At 44.8% G+C, this 20,117-nt stretch overlaps 2 protein-coding genes across 4 annotated transcripts; one reads left to right on the top strand and one right to left on the bottom strand.

Annotated features, from left to right (window-relative positions):
* The first annotated feature begins 14 nt into the window (after positions 1-14).
* On the top strand, positions 15-14,335 carry LOC137890456 (serine/threonine-protein kinase N2-like). 2 transcript variants are annotated; one of them, XM_068734533.1, is made up of 21 exons: positions 15-54; positions 4,007-4,161; positions 6,553-6,682; positions 6,770-6,915; positions 7,129-7,342; positions 8,044-8,229; positions 8,388-8,497; positions 8,848-8,991; positions 9,143-9,218; positions 9,438-9,594; positions 9,696-9,816; positions 10,054-10,190; positions 10,438-10,513; positions 10,661-10,752; positions 10,878-11,054; positions 11,149-11,211; positions 11,308-11,384; positions 11,523-11,665; positions 11,821-11,928; positions 12,183-12,263; positions 12,353-14,335. In XM_068734533.1, the coding sequence occupies exons 2-21, from the start codon at positions 4,048-4,050 to the stop codon at positions 12,554-12,556; spliced, it is 2,556 nt and encodes an 851-aa protein (XP_068590634.1). In that variant the 5' UTR covers positions 15-54; positions 4,007-4,047; the 3' UTR covers positions 12,557-14,335. The 2 variants fall into 2 exon arrangements, with proteins under 2 accessions (XP_068590634.1, XP_068590633.1); XM_068734532.1 differs by having other exon boundaries at positions 9,696-9,822.
* On the bottom strand, positions 14,145-19,575 carry LOC137890457 (transcription initiation factor IIB). Of its 2 annotated transcripts, none has more exons than XM_068734535.1 (7): positions 19,510-19,575; positions 17,810-17,922; positions 16,419-16,552; positions 15,953-16,099; positions 15,559-15,688; positions 15,141-15,422; positions 14,145-15,016 (listed from the first exon to the last, which is right to left on the bottom strand). In XM_068734535.1, the coding sequence occupies exons 1-7, from the start codon at positions 19,524-19,526 to the stop codon at positions 14,883-14,885; spliced, it is 957 nt and encodes a 318-aa protein (XP_068590636.1). In that variant the 5' UTR covers positions 19,527-19,575; the 3' UTR covers positions 14,145-14,882. The 2 variants fall into 2 exon arrangements, with proteins under 2 accessions (XP_068590636.1, XP_068590637.1); XM_068734536.1 differs by having other exon boundaries at positions 17,810-17,919; positions 19,510-19,556.
* Positions 19,576-20,117: the final 542 nt, after the last annotated feature.

The following is a 20,117-nucleotide window of genomic DNA, read 5'->3' as shown; positions in this document are numbered from 1 at the left end:
AGCTGCAAGAGCTCAACGCCCACATCGTGGTCAAAGACCCTGAAGAACTGCTAGGTAACAGCAGAAACACTGCAACAGAGTAGTGAACCGTGACCAAGTCGCTAAGGACAGTTGACATCAGTTAAAGCTTTAACCACACGTCACTTCTATACAAATCTATCATGGTTGTAGCTGTGCTCCTTTACATTTAGCTCCCTATTCCTTGTATCTAAGCATTGAATTAGGGCTAGTTATATATTGCTCAAATACAGTTTTTGCATTTCTTTCTTTCTTTTAGCTGATATTTTCCAGCATAATTCAAGCAGGTTAGCACAGTTTATTTGATTTGATATTATCTTAATTAATAATAATTAATCTTATCTTGATTTTATCTGGGATTTTTGTCCAGGTGTCATGTCACAAAGCAGCAACTTCCCTTCCAAACATCGTCTCCATCTCTTCACCGATACCGGTTTATTGTAAATGCAAAGCACCGCTTGAGTAAACAGCTTTTGTCAGTGTTGTGTCAGAACGACACCTATACGAACACACACACACACACACACACACACACACACACACACACAGGGATCGTTGAGTGCTTGGAGGTGACTCACTCTCCGGCGGCTGACATTGTTGCATTCCACATTCCACCGACGGTTACAATGAGCCGTCGATTGTTCCCCTCCGAGGCCGTTGAAAGCCCGCTCCTGTGCGTTTGTCGACAGCAGTGGAGCTTGTAGCGAGTTACCCGCAGCACAATATGGTTTTGTTACATTAGTTGCCGTATGCAGCATGTGTTGGTGGCGAGTGTCTGGTGTGGATTCAGGATTAGAAGGAATGACATTTGTCTAGCTGTTAGCGTCACATCCCCCCGGTTCAGTTGACATAAGGAAGTAGATGAGGAGGAGGAGGAGGAGGAGGAGGGGGGGGGGGGGGGGGGGGGTCGTGTCTTGGTAAATGGTTATCTTTTAAGTGGGAACAAATTTAGCCTGACTCGCTGACTCTCACTCTGATGAACGAGGGCTTTCTTTGCAAGTGACGCGACGCCGGCGGAATGTCGCTGGCCGTCGCAAAAGTGATGGAGAGGGAACCAGAGGAGGCGCTCGGCTCCGCGGTCATGAGGCGACTTGTTGAAATTGCTCTCGACTCCGCAAGAGACGGCCGCTTGTTTTCCTGAATTAGTAGGAAGGAGTTGCTCTGCCTCTGCGAGCAGCCAGAATGTGTTTTTGTTCCAGGAGAACGTTGAGGGGGGCTCTGGTTATTCTCCGCCACTCAGCTGAGGCCAGAAATGGACCGACTCGCTCTCGTGTGCTGTCTGCCAGCAGCAGCAGCAGCAGCAGCTCTGACGCCGGGGTCACCAGTCAGGTCACCAGTCAGGTCACCAGTCAGGTCACCAGTCAGGTCACCAGTCAGGTCCCTCTGTCACACATATGAGCTCGCTCATCAAGAGCAGCAGTTTACGCCCTGGTTATGGATCAGATATTGGGCAATTATGACTCAAAAAGCTTGATCGGGTATCGTGACAATAGGGGCGGATCTATTCAATTTAGTTCTATGTTTTATATGCTTTATACTTTATAGACTGGAGTTTCCATTCAAGTTTTTGAAGTTGTTGGTGTACGATTTAATGGTAAATAACAATTCAGTAAAATTTATATTTAAGAATTTCTTTCGTTTACGTCAATCCTGATGTTGCCTCACTCGTAGGAGGAAGATCTCCTCCACACAGGGAGGCATACAGCTTATTATTCTAACTATGGTATTGGACCCAAAGCCCGGGTATCGGCGTCGGATCGGTGCACCCCTGTCCCCGAATGCAAGTCCAGCCTGTTGTCCTTCCAGTTATCGTATCACTTCTCAAAAGACAAAACACCCACGCCAGTCTTAGTCCTCCAGCTCTCCCAACCATGATGTAATTGTTACCAGAGCAGTGTCGGTATGTTCCTCGTTGCCTCCTCATCAGATACAGATGGGGTTAGTCTGAGGGAGGGTTCCCCCTGTCAGCTGTCCAGCAGTGACATCAGCCCTGCAGCTATTCAGTAGCTCAGTATCTTGTCCTCTGGCCTCAGCGTGGGCTGAACTGCTGAGAAAGAGGGGCGGCGGCGGGGGGGGGGGGGGTCCTTGAATTCTTGGCTCTGCAAGACCTTGACCAAATCACGCCTCCTTCACGCAGAGAGGAAAGCCCCGAACGTAGGCGGGACGACACGCGCTGCACTGCCACACGTGTGTTTCTCAGACTCTTGACTGTGAAATGTGGATTCTACGAACACTAAAGTTAGTTTTACCCCAAGCCCCTGTTAAATTCTCACCTTGCTCCACAGGCTTGAGGGAGGGAGGGAGGGAGGGAGGGAGGGAGGGAGAGGGAGAGGGAGAGGGTTGCCCTGGGAAGGCTAACTTCCTCCCCCTCCTGCACCGAAACCTCAGCAGCGATGTCTTCTCGGCTCATTAAGGGTCATTAGATGAGTCATTTAGGGAATCCGTTCAAAGAGTCACATGCTTCCTTTTTGCCCATGTCCCGCAGGTGTTCAAAGGAATCCGTGGACACTGTTTTGATGAAACATTCAGTATCAATGAATCACAGACCCTGCTGCCTGCTGGTTGTTATTATTATCTGTGTTTGGCAGCGTCTTCCAGAATAAATGATTTTCCTCACCGCTGTTATTTTTAGTTAACGCTGTTCAGGCTCAGTTAGATGAACTCAGGACTCCTTCAGGGAAGTCTGCTTGAAGTCTTTATGTCATGTGACTTTTTTCTTTTTTTTTCTCAGTGGACTTTAAAAATCAAAAAGAAGAGAATTTGAGGTCGTTTACATCGTGGACCTATTATTTAGAGCGTCCTGGTGTATGAAATGTCATGGCTTGTGTTCTGGATGTGCCGTGTGCTCTTTGGGTCCTTTCTGAGAGCGGTTTGCTTCATGACGCCATAAAAACTGAAACTGAACTTGCAAGTCAAGTCAGGAGAAGTCAGGCAGGTTTTCTTGCCCACCTCACCCGTGTGTGAAAATGTTTTCGCTCTGCGCTCAGCCTGGGGAGGGGTTTTCTCAACACTTTTCGAGTCCCGACACGACCCAAAAAAACAACAAAAAAACACTACAAAACAGTGAGCTCGTCAGCCTCAACTGTGGTCCAGCTCCAGGGATAGAAGAAGAAGTGTGTGTGTGTGTGTGTGTGTGTGTGTGTGTGTGTGTGTGTGTGTGTGTGTGTGTGTGTGTGTGTGTGTGTGTGTGTGTGTGTGTGTGTGTGTGTGTGTGTGTGTGTGTGAGGATGCATGAGATACTCAAACGCCTAAAAAGCACCGTGTTGTTGGAGCAAAGGAAGAAGCAAAGTTTGAAATTGACATTGTTTTGGATATTTCATAAGCGATTACACCACATGTGAAGTAATGTAGTATTGGTAGTAGTCTGCAAGCTCACACTTGTCTAGTGTGTTGTTTTTTTGTTTTTTTTCTTCAGTTGCTCAGAATAGAGATGACTGCAGGGTTTCCCTCTGCTGTTTGACAGATTTCAGGAGCGGGACAATGACGTGACAGAGAATCTATTTGAATTAACAGCGATTGCCTTTTTTTTTTAATAATAGTTCCTGAAAATCAAAAGGATCATAGCAAATTCAACTGAATATTTGCGTGCGCTGGGTTTACTTTTAATGTGTAATCGCACAATACGACAATCTGTTGTTTCTGCAAAATAGAGCAAAAAAAAAAAAAAAAAGTCTCACTCTGGCGCCATTTATTTAACTGAAATTCTACTTTATGTCAGACTCCTGATCCAAATCTTAACGTTTTTTTGTTAACAAACCGTATTAAATTATCAACAGTAGATGCGTTATGCGAGTCCAGAAGTCGCTTCCTGCAAAGTTAGTGCTGCAGGACTCTAAAACTTAAAAATGGCAGCCGATGAATAACACACGCATGCTAAGATACTATTTACAGTAAGTGTGCGCCAACGGAGTTTTGTCACAAATATACAGAGTGATATATCTGAGCCATGAAGTTAAAACCTGTACCCTTTTTCTTTGCCTTTCCCTAGAATGCCCTTTGACCCCAGATACGCCCAACAGCGAGGCGAGGATGTGCACCAGCAGCAGCCGCCTGGCCGCCCTGAAGAGACAGAACGACATCGAGCTCAAAGTCAAGCAGGGAGCGGAGAACATGATTCTCATGTACTCCAACGGGCCGTCCAAGGTGAGACTCGCTGTAAAGCAGACGCCCCGTTTAAGCTGTGTTGAGGATGATTGCGGCTCATTCAAGCTGGGGTCTTACGTCTGTAGTTAATGTATTTTGGCAGTAGCACCGTTGTACTCGCTAAGTACTTTTGGCAAACATTGTGACGTCGCCACTAAAATGAAATAGGAAATAGAAACACGAGCAGTCAGACAATCGTAAAGGTTTTATACAGACCCTAACGCTGGCCACACGAGAGAGACAATGAGGCCGAGTAGTAAAATTAACGTCCTAACTAATGTAAAAGTCCTTCTGTTTACAGTCACAGTTTACGAATAAACCGCCACACAAAGTTCCGTGATCCGGGCCAAAGTTTGCCGGCCCCGCCCCCTCAAATTTGTGTGATATCTTTCCTCTTGTTTGAACTGATTTCTTTCAAGGGCCTAAAAATAATAATAATAATAATAAAGGAAAAGATATTATTATAACAAGAAATCCTTGTTATAATAATCCTTAAAATAGATTTTAATACGTGTATCATAACTGATCGTGGCCAAAACTATGAAAACAAGACTTGAATTTGCATCACAAGGGGTGTAAACAACAACAGCAGCAGCAGCAAAAACAATTCTCTGGGCCGACATCCATCAATCATGCTTTCATCCATCTTTTTTTTTTTCTTCTGCTGCATCAGACAGCCAGCAGTAGGCTGGGCGGTGGAGTAGCCTGAGGTCCCAGCTGGGTTAGCTTAGCTTCCATCTCGGCGGCGTTTGGTCCGGCTGGTCCGTCTGGTCGGTCGGTCGGTCTCCACCCTTCCTTTTCAGATGTTGATGAATGTATTCTGTCATCTGACATTAGTGATAAACATTAAAAAAAATATATATGACAGAAATGTAGCAAAATCCTTAGGAGCTTACATGCGCTCCTGGTAATCACAATGCTTATTTATTTAGTCATTATAAGAGCCTTAGTATATTAAAAGGCTCAATCCATTTTTTTTTTTTTTTTTTTTGAGAAGCAGTCTGCAGGTGGTAGGATGATCCATGTTGGGTTTTGCTTGCACAGCGTCGCTGTCGGGGAGGAGGAAACCCGAGAAGGCGCTGACACATCCTGCGTGTCGTCTGCACTGCTGTTTGTTCACAAAGCTCTCTGTGGCTCCTCTAATGCGCCGCGGAGTGAGGAGAAGCTATCATTTAGCACCGGGGGGGGGGGGGGGGGGGGGAGAGGCTTGTGTGTCGGTTACCAGAACGGACGACAACAGCTGGAGCACCGAGAGCCGCTCATCCCGGCTCCTGTGTGTCCGTCTCGGGAGTAATTGAAGCCACTGTTGTAGTAGACGGTTTAGTGTCGTGTAGGGTTTCAGTAGTGAGTCTCTACTTAGCCGGTGATGTAATGTAAAAAGTACGAATCCTTTTTTTTTTTTTTAAAGGGATAGTTTGACACTTGTGGAAATACTTTTTTGATTCTCTTTCTCGGCGAGAAGCCCGGCTCCGTCCAAATGTAACAAGATCCGCACCGTGCTCTCATAACTGTAACCGTCCTGTAATGGAAATGTGTGTGAATATCTGCCCAGTTTTACATTACAACAAGAACAATTTTGGAAAGACTATAAACGTGACGACGTCTTAACTTCATGTCGTATTTTATTTTAGCCAGACGCAAGTCCTTGTTGTCTGGATGTTGTGTTCATGTGAGTATTGTTTGCGTCGGGGTGTGTAACTGTCACATGATCCCCACTGTCTGGAAGGAGCCTCTGTCTGACTCGGGGGGGGTCGCTTACAAAAACACTCTGACCTCCCCCGAGTCAGACGGACGGACGGACGGACGGACAGACAGAGGCACCTTCCAGATGGAAATAGTCCTGTCCTGATGTCAGAGAGGAAATGCCTGCTGGACAGAGGTCTTTCCTGAACGTGCAGCGCCGCCGCCGTCAACAACCAGGATTTAAACTTCAGAGGAATTCGGGGTGGAGTTTGCTTACACCACTGTGTGTTTGTGTGTGTGTGTGTGTGTGTGTGTGTGTGTGTGTGTGTGTGTGTGTGTGTGTGTGTGTGTGTGTGTGTGTAATGGCACATATGACACAAAATGAGATCCCACTTTCTTTCTTTTTTTTTTTTAATGATTAAGATTTTCCATGTGGTCACTCGTTCTTTTTGGCTCCAATTAAGGGCATGAACCGGCGTCCTGGCTGTTTGTGTTACGTGCTCACAACATCAGAACACAATAAGTGGTGAGGGATGGTGTGCTGTTAGGGTCCTCTGTAAAGTCCTGACATCCAGTTATTTTAGGGAAGACAAAAGCTTCCAGTCTTTCATTCATGCATTAATGTATAACAACGTGTGTTGTTTTTATCTTGTGATATTCCCCCCCACCAACGGACAGTTTAAATTCAATTTTTTTTCTTCTTCTTAGGATCGTAAGTTGCTAGCGACCGCCCAGCAGATGCTCCAGGACAGCAAGACGAAGATAGAGTTCATCCGGATGCAGATCCTCAAGGCCAGCCAGGCCAGCGAGCTGAGCTTCGAGAACAACGACGTGATGGGTGAGCAAACGCCCCTCGAGAGCTCACACAAGGTCCTCCGAACAATTACGTCCAAATGAAAGACTCGTTTCCTTCCTTGTCCTCCAGACAAGCCCATCATCAGCCCGCTGGACCTTCGGGTGGAGGAGCTGTGTCACCACGCCAAGATAGAGTCCGCCGTGGCAGAGGGAGCCAAGAACGTCATGAAGCTCCTGGGCTCGGGGAAAGTCACGGAGAAGAAAGCCCATTCGGAGGTAGATGTTTGTGTTCATGTCCATTTTAAAATTACGAATACGATTCCACTTTCATGGCCTGTCAATGAAACTGATCCGCTCTATTAAAGTAGAACGGACCTTGTAATTGATGTTTCCATCTCTTTCTATCCTTCTCCATTTCCTTTCCTCCCACCCTCCTTTGCTTCCTTTTGTACTTCCTTCCCTCCTTCCTTCCCTCCTTCCTCTCTCCAGGCCCAGGCTCGTTTCAACGAGTCCAGTCAAAAGCTCGACCTCCTGCGGTATTCCTTGGAGCAGCGCCTCAACGAGTTGCCTAAGAACCACCCTCGCAGCAGCAGCATCGTGGAGGAGCTGTCCCTGCTGTCCTCGCCGGTCCTCAGCCCCAGATCCAGCCTCATCTCCACGCAGAACCAGTACAGCACCGTGACCAAGCCCGCTGCACTCACAGGTAACTGGACCGGATAATGATGGTTATTGGTAGCACGATGATCATTTGAGGTCATTTACACTTTCGATATACCGGCATCATCCTATTGTTCTTAACCACCAAACAATACAAAATGTTCAAGTGTGGGTATTGGAACTTGGCAGGTGTATTAGTTTTAATATAATTATTATTCTTGCATACTTCCTTCAGTCACACAACAATCTGTTAAAGCTTGTTGGACAGCGAGAGATTCATCAGTTAATCTTGATCGTCTTTTGTAGGATTCAGTTTCTATGAATTCTGACATTTTTTTTAAAGAACTAAGTTGGGTATAAATGTCTTACTCTGCTGTCTTGACGTCCATTTTTTTCCTTTGATTTATCGAGACAACATACGATACGATCGCTCCCATTTTCCGGGTGAAGGTCTCCCTCTTATTACTTGAAGGAAAAAGTTACTTTTTCCCTTTTATTACGCCCTTTCATTATTTCGGGGGCTTCTGTTTGACACCACCTGTTAGTTATCGACCAGTTAGTAGATTTACAGACACGGCTCACCTCTCGTTACTACGTCTCCTGTTATTATTATTACCCAAAGAACAAACCTTCACCTGATACATTTTGAAAACACTTTCAAATACATCGACCAGTTCAAAATAGGATAACTGTGAACCAGACGGATTGCGTGCTACAGGTCTGTGTATCTTCCCACCTCACTTCCAGGCACGTTAGACGTCAGGCTCATGGGCTGTCAGGACCTTCTGGAAAACGTCCCCGGTCGCTCCAAAGCCGCGTCTGTCCCGCTGCCCGGCTGGAGCCCCAGCGAGACGCGCTCGTCCTTCATCAGCCGAGCCAACCGAAACCGCGGCGTGAGCTCACGGAACCTGACGAAGAGCGAGGAGCTCTCTAGTGAGTAGACCTCTAAACGCTGTCTGGAAGATGAAACGATTTGAAAAGTGCTTCTGAGACACAACCTCGGCTGTACTGCCAACCGAATCGCAGTCACAATCGGGGGGGCATTGTTAATACATCAGTACTTAATAAATAACGTGTGAATGTGTCCTCAGATGAGATCAGCGCAGTGTTGAAGCTGGACAACACGGTAGTCGGCCAAACGAGCTGGAGGTCGGTCAGTAACCAGGCCTGGGACCAGAAGTTTACATTGGAGCTGGACCGGGTAACTCACACACACACACACACACACACACACACACACACACACACACACACACACACACACACACACACACACACACACACACACACACACACACACACACACACACACACACACACACACACACACACACACACACACTTCTGCCCTTGACCCTCGTCTGTGTTGTTGACTTAGTGTTGTGTTTGAACAACACATTCAGTGTGTTTCACATCAGTTCTATATATGTGTGTGTGTGTGTGTGTGTGTGTGTGTGTGTGTGTGTGTGTGTGTGTGTGTGTGTGTGTGTGTGTGTGTGTGTGTGTGTGTGTGTGTGTGTGTGTGTGTGTGTGTGTGTCTCTGTCCTGTAGTCTCGTGAGCTGGAGATCTCGGTGTATTGGCGTGACTGGCGTTCGCTCTGCGCTGTCAAGTTCCTGCGACTGGAGGACTTCCTGGACAACCAGCGTCATGGGATGTGTCTGTACCTGGAGCCACAGGGGATGCTGTTTGCTGAGGTGCTGACAAACTCACAAACACACACCGACTATTATGTGTGTGTGTGTGTGTGTGTGTGTGTGTGTGTCTATAATGGAAGTGTTTCCTACTGCCCATGCAGTTGTACTAGCTTTCTGTGTTGTCTACATTTTTTTTATTTCTCTTGTACAGGTGACATTTTTCAATCCGGTCATTGAGAGACGACCAAAGTTGCAAAGACAAAAGAAGATTTTCTCGAAGCAGCAAAGTGAGTCATCGTTCAACATGACCTCACACTTATTCAAGGTGTTCTTTTTGTGATTCTCAGACACGGAAACCTGTAAATTTCCGGGGAAAAGGAGAGATTACTTTTGTGATGTTGACCCGCGTTCCTCGTTGTTCTCCATCCGTTTCTCACGGTCCTTTTTTTTTTTTACAAACGTCATCCCCTCTTTGCTCTTTGTCTCACCTGCCTCTTCGTTGTCAGGTAAAACCTTCCTGCGAGCCCCTCAGATGAACATCAACATCGCCACGTGGGGCCGCCTGGTGAGGAGAGCCATACCGACCGTCAGCACCAACTCCTTCAGCCCGCAGGCGGCTGAGACCGGGACCAGCAGCCTGCCTGGTTCTCCCACACCCTGCAGGTACTAAGACACACGTACCCGTACGTACGCACGTCAACGGCTATTCGAGAGCAATCCACAACTCGCGCTAAAATGTGTCGCGTACCTCTGCCGGTTCACAGCGACCCGCTGGTGACCAAGCTGGACTTTGACAAAGAGCCCACCCCGGGACCCAAACACTACCCAGCACCCGACGACAACCGAGAACCGCTGGTGCAGGATAAGATGCCCGACAAAGAGGAGGTACAGGTACAGTGATTTCATTTAAAAAAAAAAAAAAAAAAAATGTTCTCCATTATTAATGTGTCCCTGCAGATGAATGGAGTCATGCAATATCTTAGTATATAGTGATTGTCAAAGCATATCTGTGATTATTACTATGAAGACGCAACAGATGCAACTATTATTTTCCAGTAATAAATCGCTCTTCCATCATTTCTGGTTGACCTGTCGTCACCGCTTTGTGTTCCCTCTCTGCAGGATGCGCTCGCCTCCTTTGACTTCTTGAACAAGAGGAACAGCATGGCGGTGAAGCCGGACCTGGACGGATTGGTGGAGCAGGAGATGCAGCATCCGGACCTGGAGCTCATTGCCATCCAGAAAGACTCTGAGATAAGGTGGGAGGAAAAGCTTCAAGTACATTTCAAAAATGAAGAAGAAGAACATCTTGATATGCTATTTGAGCAGGGTGTGTCACCGTTATTGCTTTTGCCGTTTCACTTTTTGACACCCGTCTGCTCAGTCCTACTGTTCTGATGGGGCTGAAATAGTGACATGGGTGTTAACACTGCCCCCTGGCTTTGAGTTTAACTGTCATCTCTTAATTCACAATGGACACTAATATAAACGCTGATTCCGTTCCAGGGAAGAAGATCAGTTCCACTTCAGTCTCCAAGACTTCAAATGCGTGGCGGTCCTCGGACGTGGTCACTTTGGAAAGGTACGTTTCGTTCGATCAGCCTACAGAACAGGCGACGCGAATCCTCACCTTTTTCAGACGCTGTAACTTTCCTCTGTCCCCCCCCCTCCTCCTCCTCCTCCTCCTCCTCCTCCTCCTCCTCCTCCTCCTCCTCCTCCTCCTCCTCAGGTGTTGTTAGCAGAATACAAAAGCACGGGTGAGATGTTTGCCATCAAAGCGCTGAAGAAAGGAGACATTGTGGCTCGCGATGAGGTGGACAGGTACATGTTTGTTTTTTTTGTTTTTTTTTAAAGTTCTCCTCAGCCAAATACACTGCAAGGCTGCAGGAAGCGCTGCTGTAACTCTCCCTCCTCCTCCTCCTCCTCCTCCTCCTCTCTTTTGCCAGTCTGATGTGCGAGAAGAGGATTTTCGAAACGGTGAACAGCGTCCGCCACCCGTTCCTGGTCAACCTGTTCGCGTGTTTCCAGACGCAGGAGCACGTTTGTTTTGTCATGGAGTACGCGGCGGGGGGCGACCTGATGATGCACATCCACGCTGACGTTTTCTCCGAGCCCCGGGCCATGTGAGTGCCCCCCAACAAAACGCCTCGATTTGGAATCCTCAGTGTGTGATACTTGTAATCTAATAAATACTGGCTGGTTTTGTTTCTGTTGCAGATTTTACGCAGCCTGCGTCGTATTGGGATTACAGTTCTTACATGACCATAAGATTGTGTACAGGTAAGCAGTTTGAGTGACGTCATTCAATTTAGTCCCACATCTGGCGGGAGCATGAAGTCCTCAACACATCTTCTTTTTTTCTTTTTTAATTTGCAGAGATTTGAAGCTGGATAACCTGCTCCTGGACACAGAGGGCTATGTAAAGATTGCTGACTTTGGGCTTTGCAAAGAAGGTGAAATGGAGAACCACATTATACTGAAGGCTTTTTTTTTTTTTTTTTTTACATATTCAGTTATGGATGAATAAGAGAGGCGGTGACAGTTTTTAGAACATTGTGTCGTTATTAAACGCCGCCTGTGTTCCTTTCCAGGAATGGGTTTCAAGGACCGCACCAGCACGTTTTGTGGCACGCCGGAGTTTCTAGCTCCTGAGGTTTTGACCGAGACGTCGTACACTCGCGCCGTGGACTGGTGGGGGCTGGGCGTCCTCATCTTTGAGATGCTGGTTGGGGAGGTGATTAATGATCTGTAATGTAACAGACATTCAGTAACCTTGCGTCGCTGCATATTGTGATTCATGCTGAATGTCAGGGAGTCGTATTCGGCAGCCAGTTGTCACGTCTTCCTATTTTTAATTTTTGTCTTTTTTCTTTTCTTTTTTTTGTCCAGTCGCCCTTCCCCGGTGACGATGAGGAGGAGGTGTTTGACAGCATCGTCAACGATGAAGTCCGCTACCCACGATTCCTCTCGACCGAGGCCATCTCCATCATGAGGAGGGTGTGTAGTGATGCTCTGACAAGGAAGGAAGGAGTCGGTCTTATGTGATCGAATGAACTGAGATTATATCCACTGTGTGTGTGTGTGTGTGTGTGTGTGTGTGTGTGTGTGTGTGTGTGTGTGTGTGTGTGTGTGTGTGTGTGTGTGTGTGTGTGTGTGTGTGTGTGTGTGTGTGTGTGTGTGTGTGTGTGTGTGTGTCTGGTAGTGTATCCGTTTTTAACATTAACTCTATATCTGCTTCTCCTTGCGCTCAGCTTTTGAGAAGGAATCCAGAAAGACGACTGGGAGCAGGAGACAAGGACGCAGAGGAGGTTAAGAAACATCTATTCTTCAGGGTAAGAAACCAAAACACCATCTTGCAACGATCCACTTTGTGATGAACAAATAAATGAAGCGTCTTTTTAACGTGACCCTCTGTCGGCAGAACATGGATTGGAACGGACTATTGGCCAAGAAGGTGAAGCCGCCGTTCGTGCCGACTATTCACGACGCCAACGACGTCAGCAATTTCGACGATGAATTTACCTCAGAGGCTCCGATCTTAACCCCGCCCAGGGAACCCCGACCGCTGAACTCCGACGAGCAGAACATGTTCTCTGACTTTGATTACATCGCCGACTGGTGTTAGCTTCCCGTCTACACACACACACACACACACACACACACACACACACACACACACACACACACACACACACACACACACACACTGTGAACCAACCAACAACAGCAATGACTGTAGCTCACATACTTTTTTTTTTTTTTTAAACTTTCCTCATCCTTGCCCAGAATGTTGAGGAGGGAGCATCGAGCACGGCGGCTCCCCGAAGCCTTTCGGGCAAAACTTTGTGCCATTTGAGAAGAAAAGTCCAGACGCCTCCAGAGGACCCCCACTTATTTTTTAATCCACATGAAGAACGTTTTTTTTAAAGAAAAAGAAAACAAATGAAACTCTGTCGTTGGAGAGTGAACGAGGAGGAATGCGTTGTCCTCCTGCACACTTTGTTGTCGTGTCCATTGTCTGACCACTGAGAATGTTTTTCATATGAACTCCGAGGAGACGGCAACATCACAATCATGTTATTCAGTGTCACTGTCCTCAGCTTCTTCTTCTTTTTTGGATCTGTACAGATTATATTCAGTCGTATATATATTTTATTTTTGTGTGTTTTCCTTTCTGTATTTGCAAAGCCCTCGCCACAGTTTAAGGACATTTAATCTCACTGTACATTTTTTGAAGTGCTCAAAGCATTCTCACTGAGCGGTCAACTACAGACATCCTGACTACTACTGCTGCTGCTGCTGCTTCTCGACTTGAAATCAAAGGAAGGGTCTTCACCCTAGAGACCCGATCTTTGTCCACAATCTGTTTTGCTTCCAGGTCTGCATAATCACCCACATAGTAGTAATAATAATACTCTGAGTATAAAACAGTAGTCCATCTAGTGTTAAATGAAACACATAACTGATGTTGGAAATTTGATCGTTTAAAATGCCTGTTGGCCAGAAGAAATATTGCTAAATATTTAATATTCCCGTCTGTCTGATGCCCTCTAGTGGCTCTGTAGGTTTTCAGTTGACCTCGGTTCTAAAGATCTTAAGTGCCACTTTGTTTTGCCGTATCTTTTGGAGCAATAAAATCAAACCTAAAGTTAATTATTTTAGAGCCAAGTTCAGTTGGATGTCAATTGTTTCCTTTGAACATCTGGTTGTGGTGAACCTGAAAAGCATTGTTCTTGTTTTCTCAAAGTGAAACCAGCGTTTTGCAGTTAAAAGCTATCGAAACCAAATTCCTCCTGACCGTCTTGAAGCAGCAGACTAAACCCTTGTGGTAAAAAAAAAAAAAGAAAAGTGATTGATGGACTGACGAGAAGCAAAGATGTGTTGTGCAGAAATCCATAAAAGTGCTGAGCTGTTATTTGGGAACCTATGAAACTCAGCTATTCCAGGTTTGTCAGAATGTCACTTAAATGCTTCCCAGGCTGTTCTGTGATCAGTTCCATTTTCCAATCCCGGTTGCAGAGGAACCAGCTGATGACTTTCTGTCCATTTGCATGTTGAACATAAAGTGACTCAAATGTTGGAGAGCTGTTGATATGAATCACTACAGGGGAGGGCAGGGTATATTATATATACATACTGTATGTACACAAGCTGAAAGCACTAATTTTATCAATAGTTTTTAATTATCTACATTTGTTAATGATGAAAATAGATTGTACAAAGTTTGTTTTTTTTATTCTTTGCTTGTGCATGTTGTTGCCAGAACAGAAGACTTTATAGATGGTACACAAATACTCAAAAGTCACAACTGTTGCAGATCACCGGTGTAAAAAAACAAAACAAAAAAGGCATTTCTGCAGCTGTTGCCCATCATAAATGCACAAATTAAACATTTGTAATAGTGGGTTTGCTTCCGTTTGTGCCCGTCCATGAATACGCCCTCGTGGTTTGAAGTGTTTCAGCGAAGGACCAGAGAAGTAAAACAGGTTTAATGTAAACAAAATGTTTAATGTTATTCAAACCATGAGCTCATTATCATGCTTTAATGAAAATCTTTTATTTATTTATTTTTTTAAATTACTTAGAACAATTCAAACTAACAAAATAGAACCAGGTCATTTTTTTCTACAAAAAAAACCAAAACAAAAGTATTATGTATACAGTATGAAACCAGCCTAAAATTGCAAGCATCGATTACATTTTCCAACTTGGACATATATACATGATTCAGTATATACACTCAAATGAAATACTGTAAAGAACAGTCTGCAAGCAGTTTGTTTAAGCACTGGAATGTGTCTGTTTTTTATTCCTGTGAGGACGCCTCGACGAAAGGCAAGAAGTCTGAGGAGGGACAAGGGAAATGATTTTTTTTTTTTAAAAGAAAGAATACAATCCTGTAAGTACGGCAGAAAAAAAAAAACGTCGTCGCTGGTTACGGAGCGTCGTCTTCACAGTTGGGGCAGCTTGTCGACGGGCGTGTCGAATTTGAAGTCTGGAGGGAAGAGTTCTGCGGCGCGTGGGTAGATGAGTCGGTACGACTGTCTGATCGTAACGTCTGCAACACCGGCGATGTCCCCGATTTCTGTGGACACATCGAAGACCAGCTTCAACCTTTCAATCTGAAAAACCTATACAGCCAAAACGACTTCCAAAGACATCACCCCCCCCCCTCTCTCTGGTCTCAACAGCATTATCAGAGCACTCACCCTTCTGGGTCTTCTTCTCTGCAGAGGCCTGGGACGCCATGTAGATGGCGGCTGCAGCCACTGAGATGGGGCTCCTGCCGGGCACCAGGTCGAGCTCCACGGCCTTCCTGGCAATGAAGGTGGCCGCCATCTGCACCTGCTTGGGCAGACCCAGGTTTGAGCAGAAACGGGACATGAAGTCTCCGGTGGTGATGAGGTCCACGCTGGTCTCCAGCGCCTTCAGGATCAGCTTGAAGCACCTGCCGATCTCCTTCTTGGAGATCCGGGAGACGGCACAGATCTCTGTGTGGGGAGGTCACAGAAATATCTTTACAGGCATTTCTTTCTATGTGGAATCTCCACTGAACAACATATTAACATTAGAGAAGAGAAAGTAATATGACAGCTAGCTTCATAAAATAAAAGTGTTTATTGTGACCTTTGAATGTTCTCGGTACGCCTTCTTGTCTGCAGGCGATGTAGAGACAGGCCGAGGCGATGGCATCGTTGGCTCGGCCCTTCAGGCTCTTCTGTTCATAGACCTGCTTGAATAAGTTGTTTGTTCTGTCCTGCAGAGCAAAAAAAACCCATCATTTACAGAAAAATAATTATTCGGCGACATCAAGATGGCTGCCTCGCCGTGTTGGTGCGCATCGTTTTGTGTTGTTTATTCTGCTTTTTGCACTGTGTTGATTGTTTAATGTTATGCATCCTTGTATGAGCAACATACCGCGGCAGTAAACGGTTCTGATTCTGATTCTTTATGGATAATCTTTCCAAAAACACATTGCAGAATCAGATTTCCTTTTCCTTTTTTTCTTTTTTAAACTTACGATGATGTTCCTCGGCAGGTTGATGCGATCTGCCATGGTGCTGATTTCTTTGAAGGCGTTGAGCATCGCCCGGTCAGAGCTGCTCATGGTCCGCCGGTTCTGGTACTTGGAGTTACCGAATTCGTCAAAACTAGCTGCGCCGGTTCCCTGTGGTGGAAACGGTGGATCAGTAACGCTCACCGACGCCATGTTAACTTTGAGGAACACGTTCACTGTGTGACCCAAACTCACCACTAAAATCGGAACCAGATAATATTAATATAAAAGCAGAAAATGCTGATATAATTATCAAAACGTTCGCTGTACATCTGAACCCGGTAGTCCAAAAACATTTACTCCACTGGATTAAATATCTTATGAAGAACTTGCAATCATTTGAACGGCAGCTTCTTGAAACAGCTGCAGTTTAAACCGGACCACAAACACCACGGCTCATCAACAACAACAACAACAACGGGCTCCTCACCTTGCTGATCATGGTGGTGAGGTCGCCCCCGTTGAGCAGCGGGTTCTGGGCGTCTCCCACTCGGGATGGATCTTTGAGGGCTTTCTCATTGGAAAACGTTCTCCACTCTGAGCCGACGTCGATAACACGGTCACCTGAGGACAAATAGTATGACAATTATAAATAAATGAAACCCAATAAAGATCAACTTCTTAAACGTTCATTGTAGTTGTAGTTTGTTTTTTTTTTAGCACCGACACAAGAAACCAAAATGTAGCTCGTTCTTCTCCTAGGGACTACATCTTCACTTTCGACAATACCGTTAAAAGCAGACAGTTTCCTTCTGTTAGTCGATGACGAAAACGAGAAGTGAAACTCAGCGACAAATCACGGTGGTTTGATTCATGTGATTAACCTGCACATACCAACTAAACACATTTCCTGTGTTCTTCCGTCTGTCTGTATTAAATCCCTCTGGAATAATTAACCAGAAGATGGTGACATATTCAGCACTAAGTCCCTCGTGAGAACACACCTTCAGAGACTCAAATACTGTAAATATTGTTTCAATCCTTCCGTACTGTATTTCATCAGCTCATCCACAGCCCTGTAACTTTTACTACTATACAGTATAGTATTCTATCTGACGTTCTACACATCCTCCCTCTCTTCTTTCTCATTGTGGTTGTTGTGAGGCAGAACTAGATCATAAAATAGGATCGTAACAAATGTTCAGTCATTCAACTGCATGTTCAAAAGGATGACGGGTGTGACAAAGACGGACATATAACCACGTTATGCCTGTTCTTTGAACGGTGTAGCCGAGCCGGGGATTAGATTTCTGATATTTTAATCCTGTTAGGCTTTTCTTTTTTTCTTTTTTTTTTATACCATACATAACTCTCTTAACATCTCGAGGCAAAGTGACGTTCATCTCCTGAGAGGACAGCCACAGCTATAGCAGCAGGAACAGAAGGTCCTTCAGCTGGCGTCTCTCGCGTCCCACCTGACCCGGTGTCTGCTCCCAGGGCTCGTTAGAGGAGTGCCGTGGGTTCCCTACAGCTTTGTCTCACCATCTGCATCACATGTTGAACGGACTTTTTTTTCCTTCATACACTTTATATCGATGCTTTTCGCACTGAACCAGCCTTTGTCCACTATTTCCTAGAGTAGGTGGATCTTTATTGCGTTCGTAACGTCTCTCCATCACTTGCTTTTCCTCTCATCTGCAACGCCTCGGGTAAATTACTCTTTAACTGGTGTTTGGCTTTTTATTCTCTGGTGAAAAATTTATATCGTATTGGAAATTGAAACAGGCATATCGGATGATCGGAATACCACCCAGCACTAGTTCAAACACTGAAAGCTCTACAATACAGTAAAGGTGCCCTATAATCGTAGTGTATACTGACCTACTACAAGGCCGCATTCAGGACAGATCATGTCCCCTGCTCTGTAGTCCTCCACCAGTATGGCATCAGGGTGGTTGGGACACTGAACTCTTGGAAGGGTCAGGCCATCTCTGCTACAAAAGCAGAACAGTTAAGTGATCAATCAGCTCAAATGGACAGAAAAAGATGGAAAAAAAGGGAGGAAAATGAAGGCAGATCGACACGGGTGTGAGGTAAAAGGTCAGATGACCAAGTCTCATCTGAAAGAGCTGGAAATAATATGAAGATTTAAAGTGCCAGCAGAGTAGGACTTGTAAACACCACAGGGAGGAAGATCTATATACATAATGTTACATTTAGCACTTTAATTTCTTCCTGTTGTTGTTGATTAGAAATACCCGGGGAAAGCAGACTGAAAGCTCCAAACTGCCTGAACCTGGCTAATGTCAATATGTAACGTAAAACATGATCAAAGACTAACAGGTCATATTAGTATTAATCCAGGATGAACTGAGTCAACAACAGTTCGATAACAACCTGAAGGCAAAGCCTAACAGCAGCCCGTAGTTAAGAAGCATCACAGTCTTAATTAGGGCTGAAACTAACAATTATATTCATTATTGATTAATCTGCGAATTGTTTTCTCAATTGTTTTGTGTATAAAAAAGCAAAAAAAAAATCTCAGTAACTAAATTGTCGTCTTTAAAATGCCCAAGATATTAAAGCTGGAGTCAAAGAATATTTGGGTTTAAATTTGTAAATAACTTTTTAGAATCAGAACCGTTTATTGCCAAGTACGTTACACACACAAGGAACTAGACTTGGTAAATGGTGCATAACAATAAACAATAAACAGTGCGACAATCGAGGCATAATTTAGAAATAAAAAAATTATCAAATTTACAATAAAAAATGGTAAACAAACAGATAACAGTACGTTAAAACAAGTATATTATAAAAGTGGCATGTGCATTTTTATATAGAAAGGATGTGCAAAAACTAGTAAAATATATTATATATGTAAATAGCAGATTTATCTACTAATCGTGTTAGGTATAATCTTATAAATAACAATGTTTACGTTGAACCCCTAACTAGCTAACTACCCCCACACGTCACGATGATGTGTGGAAAGCACAACAGATGATCTAAAGGGCGTGATATCAGAGGCACTACGACATAATTATGCATCTAAACTTTCCACTTTCTACTTTGAATTTACATATTGATAAAAATCCAGACGAACTTGTTTTGTTTTTTATTCCTGTAAATAGACCGCTAGCTTCAAAGCGAGTGCAACGCGTCATGAAGGCGTATGTTCTTCAAACTACTCTGACGTTAGCATGACCGTTACCTGTTGTTAGCCGTAAAAAGAGCTAAAGTGGCGAAAAAACAAGCCGCGAAGCGACGAAAAACAAGCCGCGAAGCGACGTTAACGTGATAATCAACGGAAGGTATTGAGCACCAGTCGAGCGGTGAGATAATGTAACGGCGATACAGAGAGTGACTTCTGGCAACATCTAACCGCTGGGCAGCTAATTTGGCTAACGATAGCAAAGCAGCAGTTCCCGAGCAAAATACAACTCACACCTACCGCTGACAGTAGGAATAAAGACGTAGTAAAATGTGTCATGTCTGACTCGATAACGTTTACAAATGTACATTCTGAGAGCCCACACGAAGAAGGAAGCGGGGAAGATTTGGTTAACGTAGCTACGCACCGGCTTGTCGACGCCATGTTGCTCCTCACTCCGCCTGTGTGTCGAAGAAACAATCGAATGCGCCACCTCTACTTATAACATTTTGTGATCACATGACCGTTGGAGTATGGCGAGCCGTAAGGCTCAAACTAGTCGAAACATCCTTCCGTTTGCATAACATGTTTTGTTTGTGAGAGAGAGAGAGAGGAGAGAGAGAGAGAGAGAGAGAGAGAGAGAGAGAGAGAGAGAAAGAGAAAGAGAGAGAGAGAGAAAGAGAGAGATAGTTATTATATAGAGATATAGAGAGTTAAAAAGTAACAGAATTTACTAAGCACTTAGCACAAACCTTATTACACCACAATATTAGATTATATATATTTACATTCCCAGGCCTATATATATATATATATATATATATATATATATATATATGACTAACTAACTAACAACAGCAAGATTAATGCTTGCGTTTTTCATAACAAATGACCATTTAAAACGTCTGAACTGCCACAAGGAATATCTAAACTGTACTATCCTAAGAAGCCCGATGATGAAGAAAGGGCCTGTGACATTGATGTCTGAGAGTGCCAGCCTGTGTCTCTGACTCTGTACCAGTCTGTGACTGCTCC

The sequence above is a fragment of the Cebidichthys violaceus genome, unplaced genomic scaffold (assembly GCF_023349555.1).
Source record: "Cebidichthys violaceus isolate CVI_PGR_0920_01 unplaced genomic scaffold, fCebVio1.0.p SCAF_643, whole genome shotgun sequence".
In the NCBI taxonomy this organism is placed as follows: domain Eukaryota; kingdom Metazoa; phylum Chordata; class Actinopteri; order Perciformes; family Stichaeidae; genus Cebidichthys; species Cebidichthys violaceus.
The sequence above is the reverse complement of the archived record's forward strand: the minus strand, read 5'-3'. Positions and strand labels throughout refer to the sequence as shown.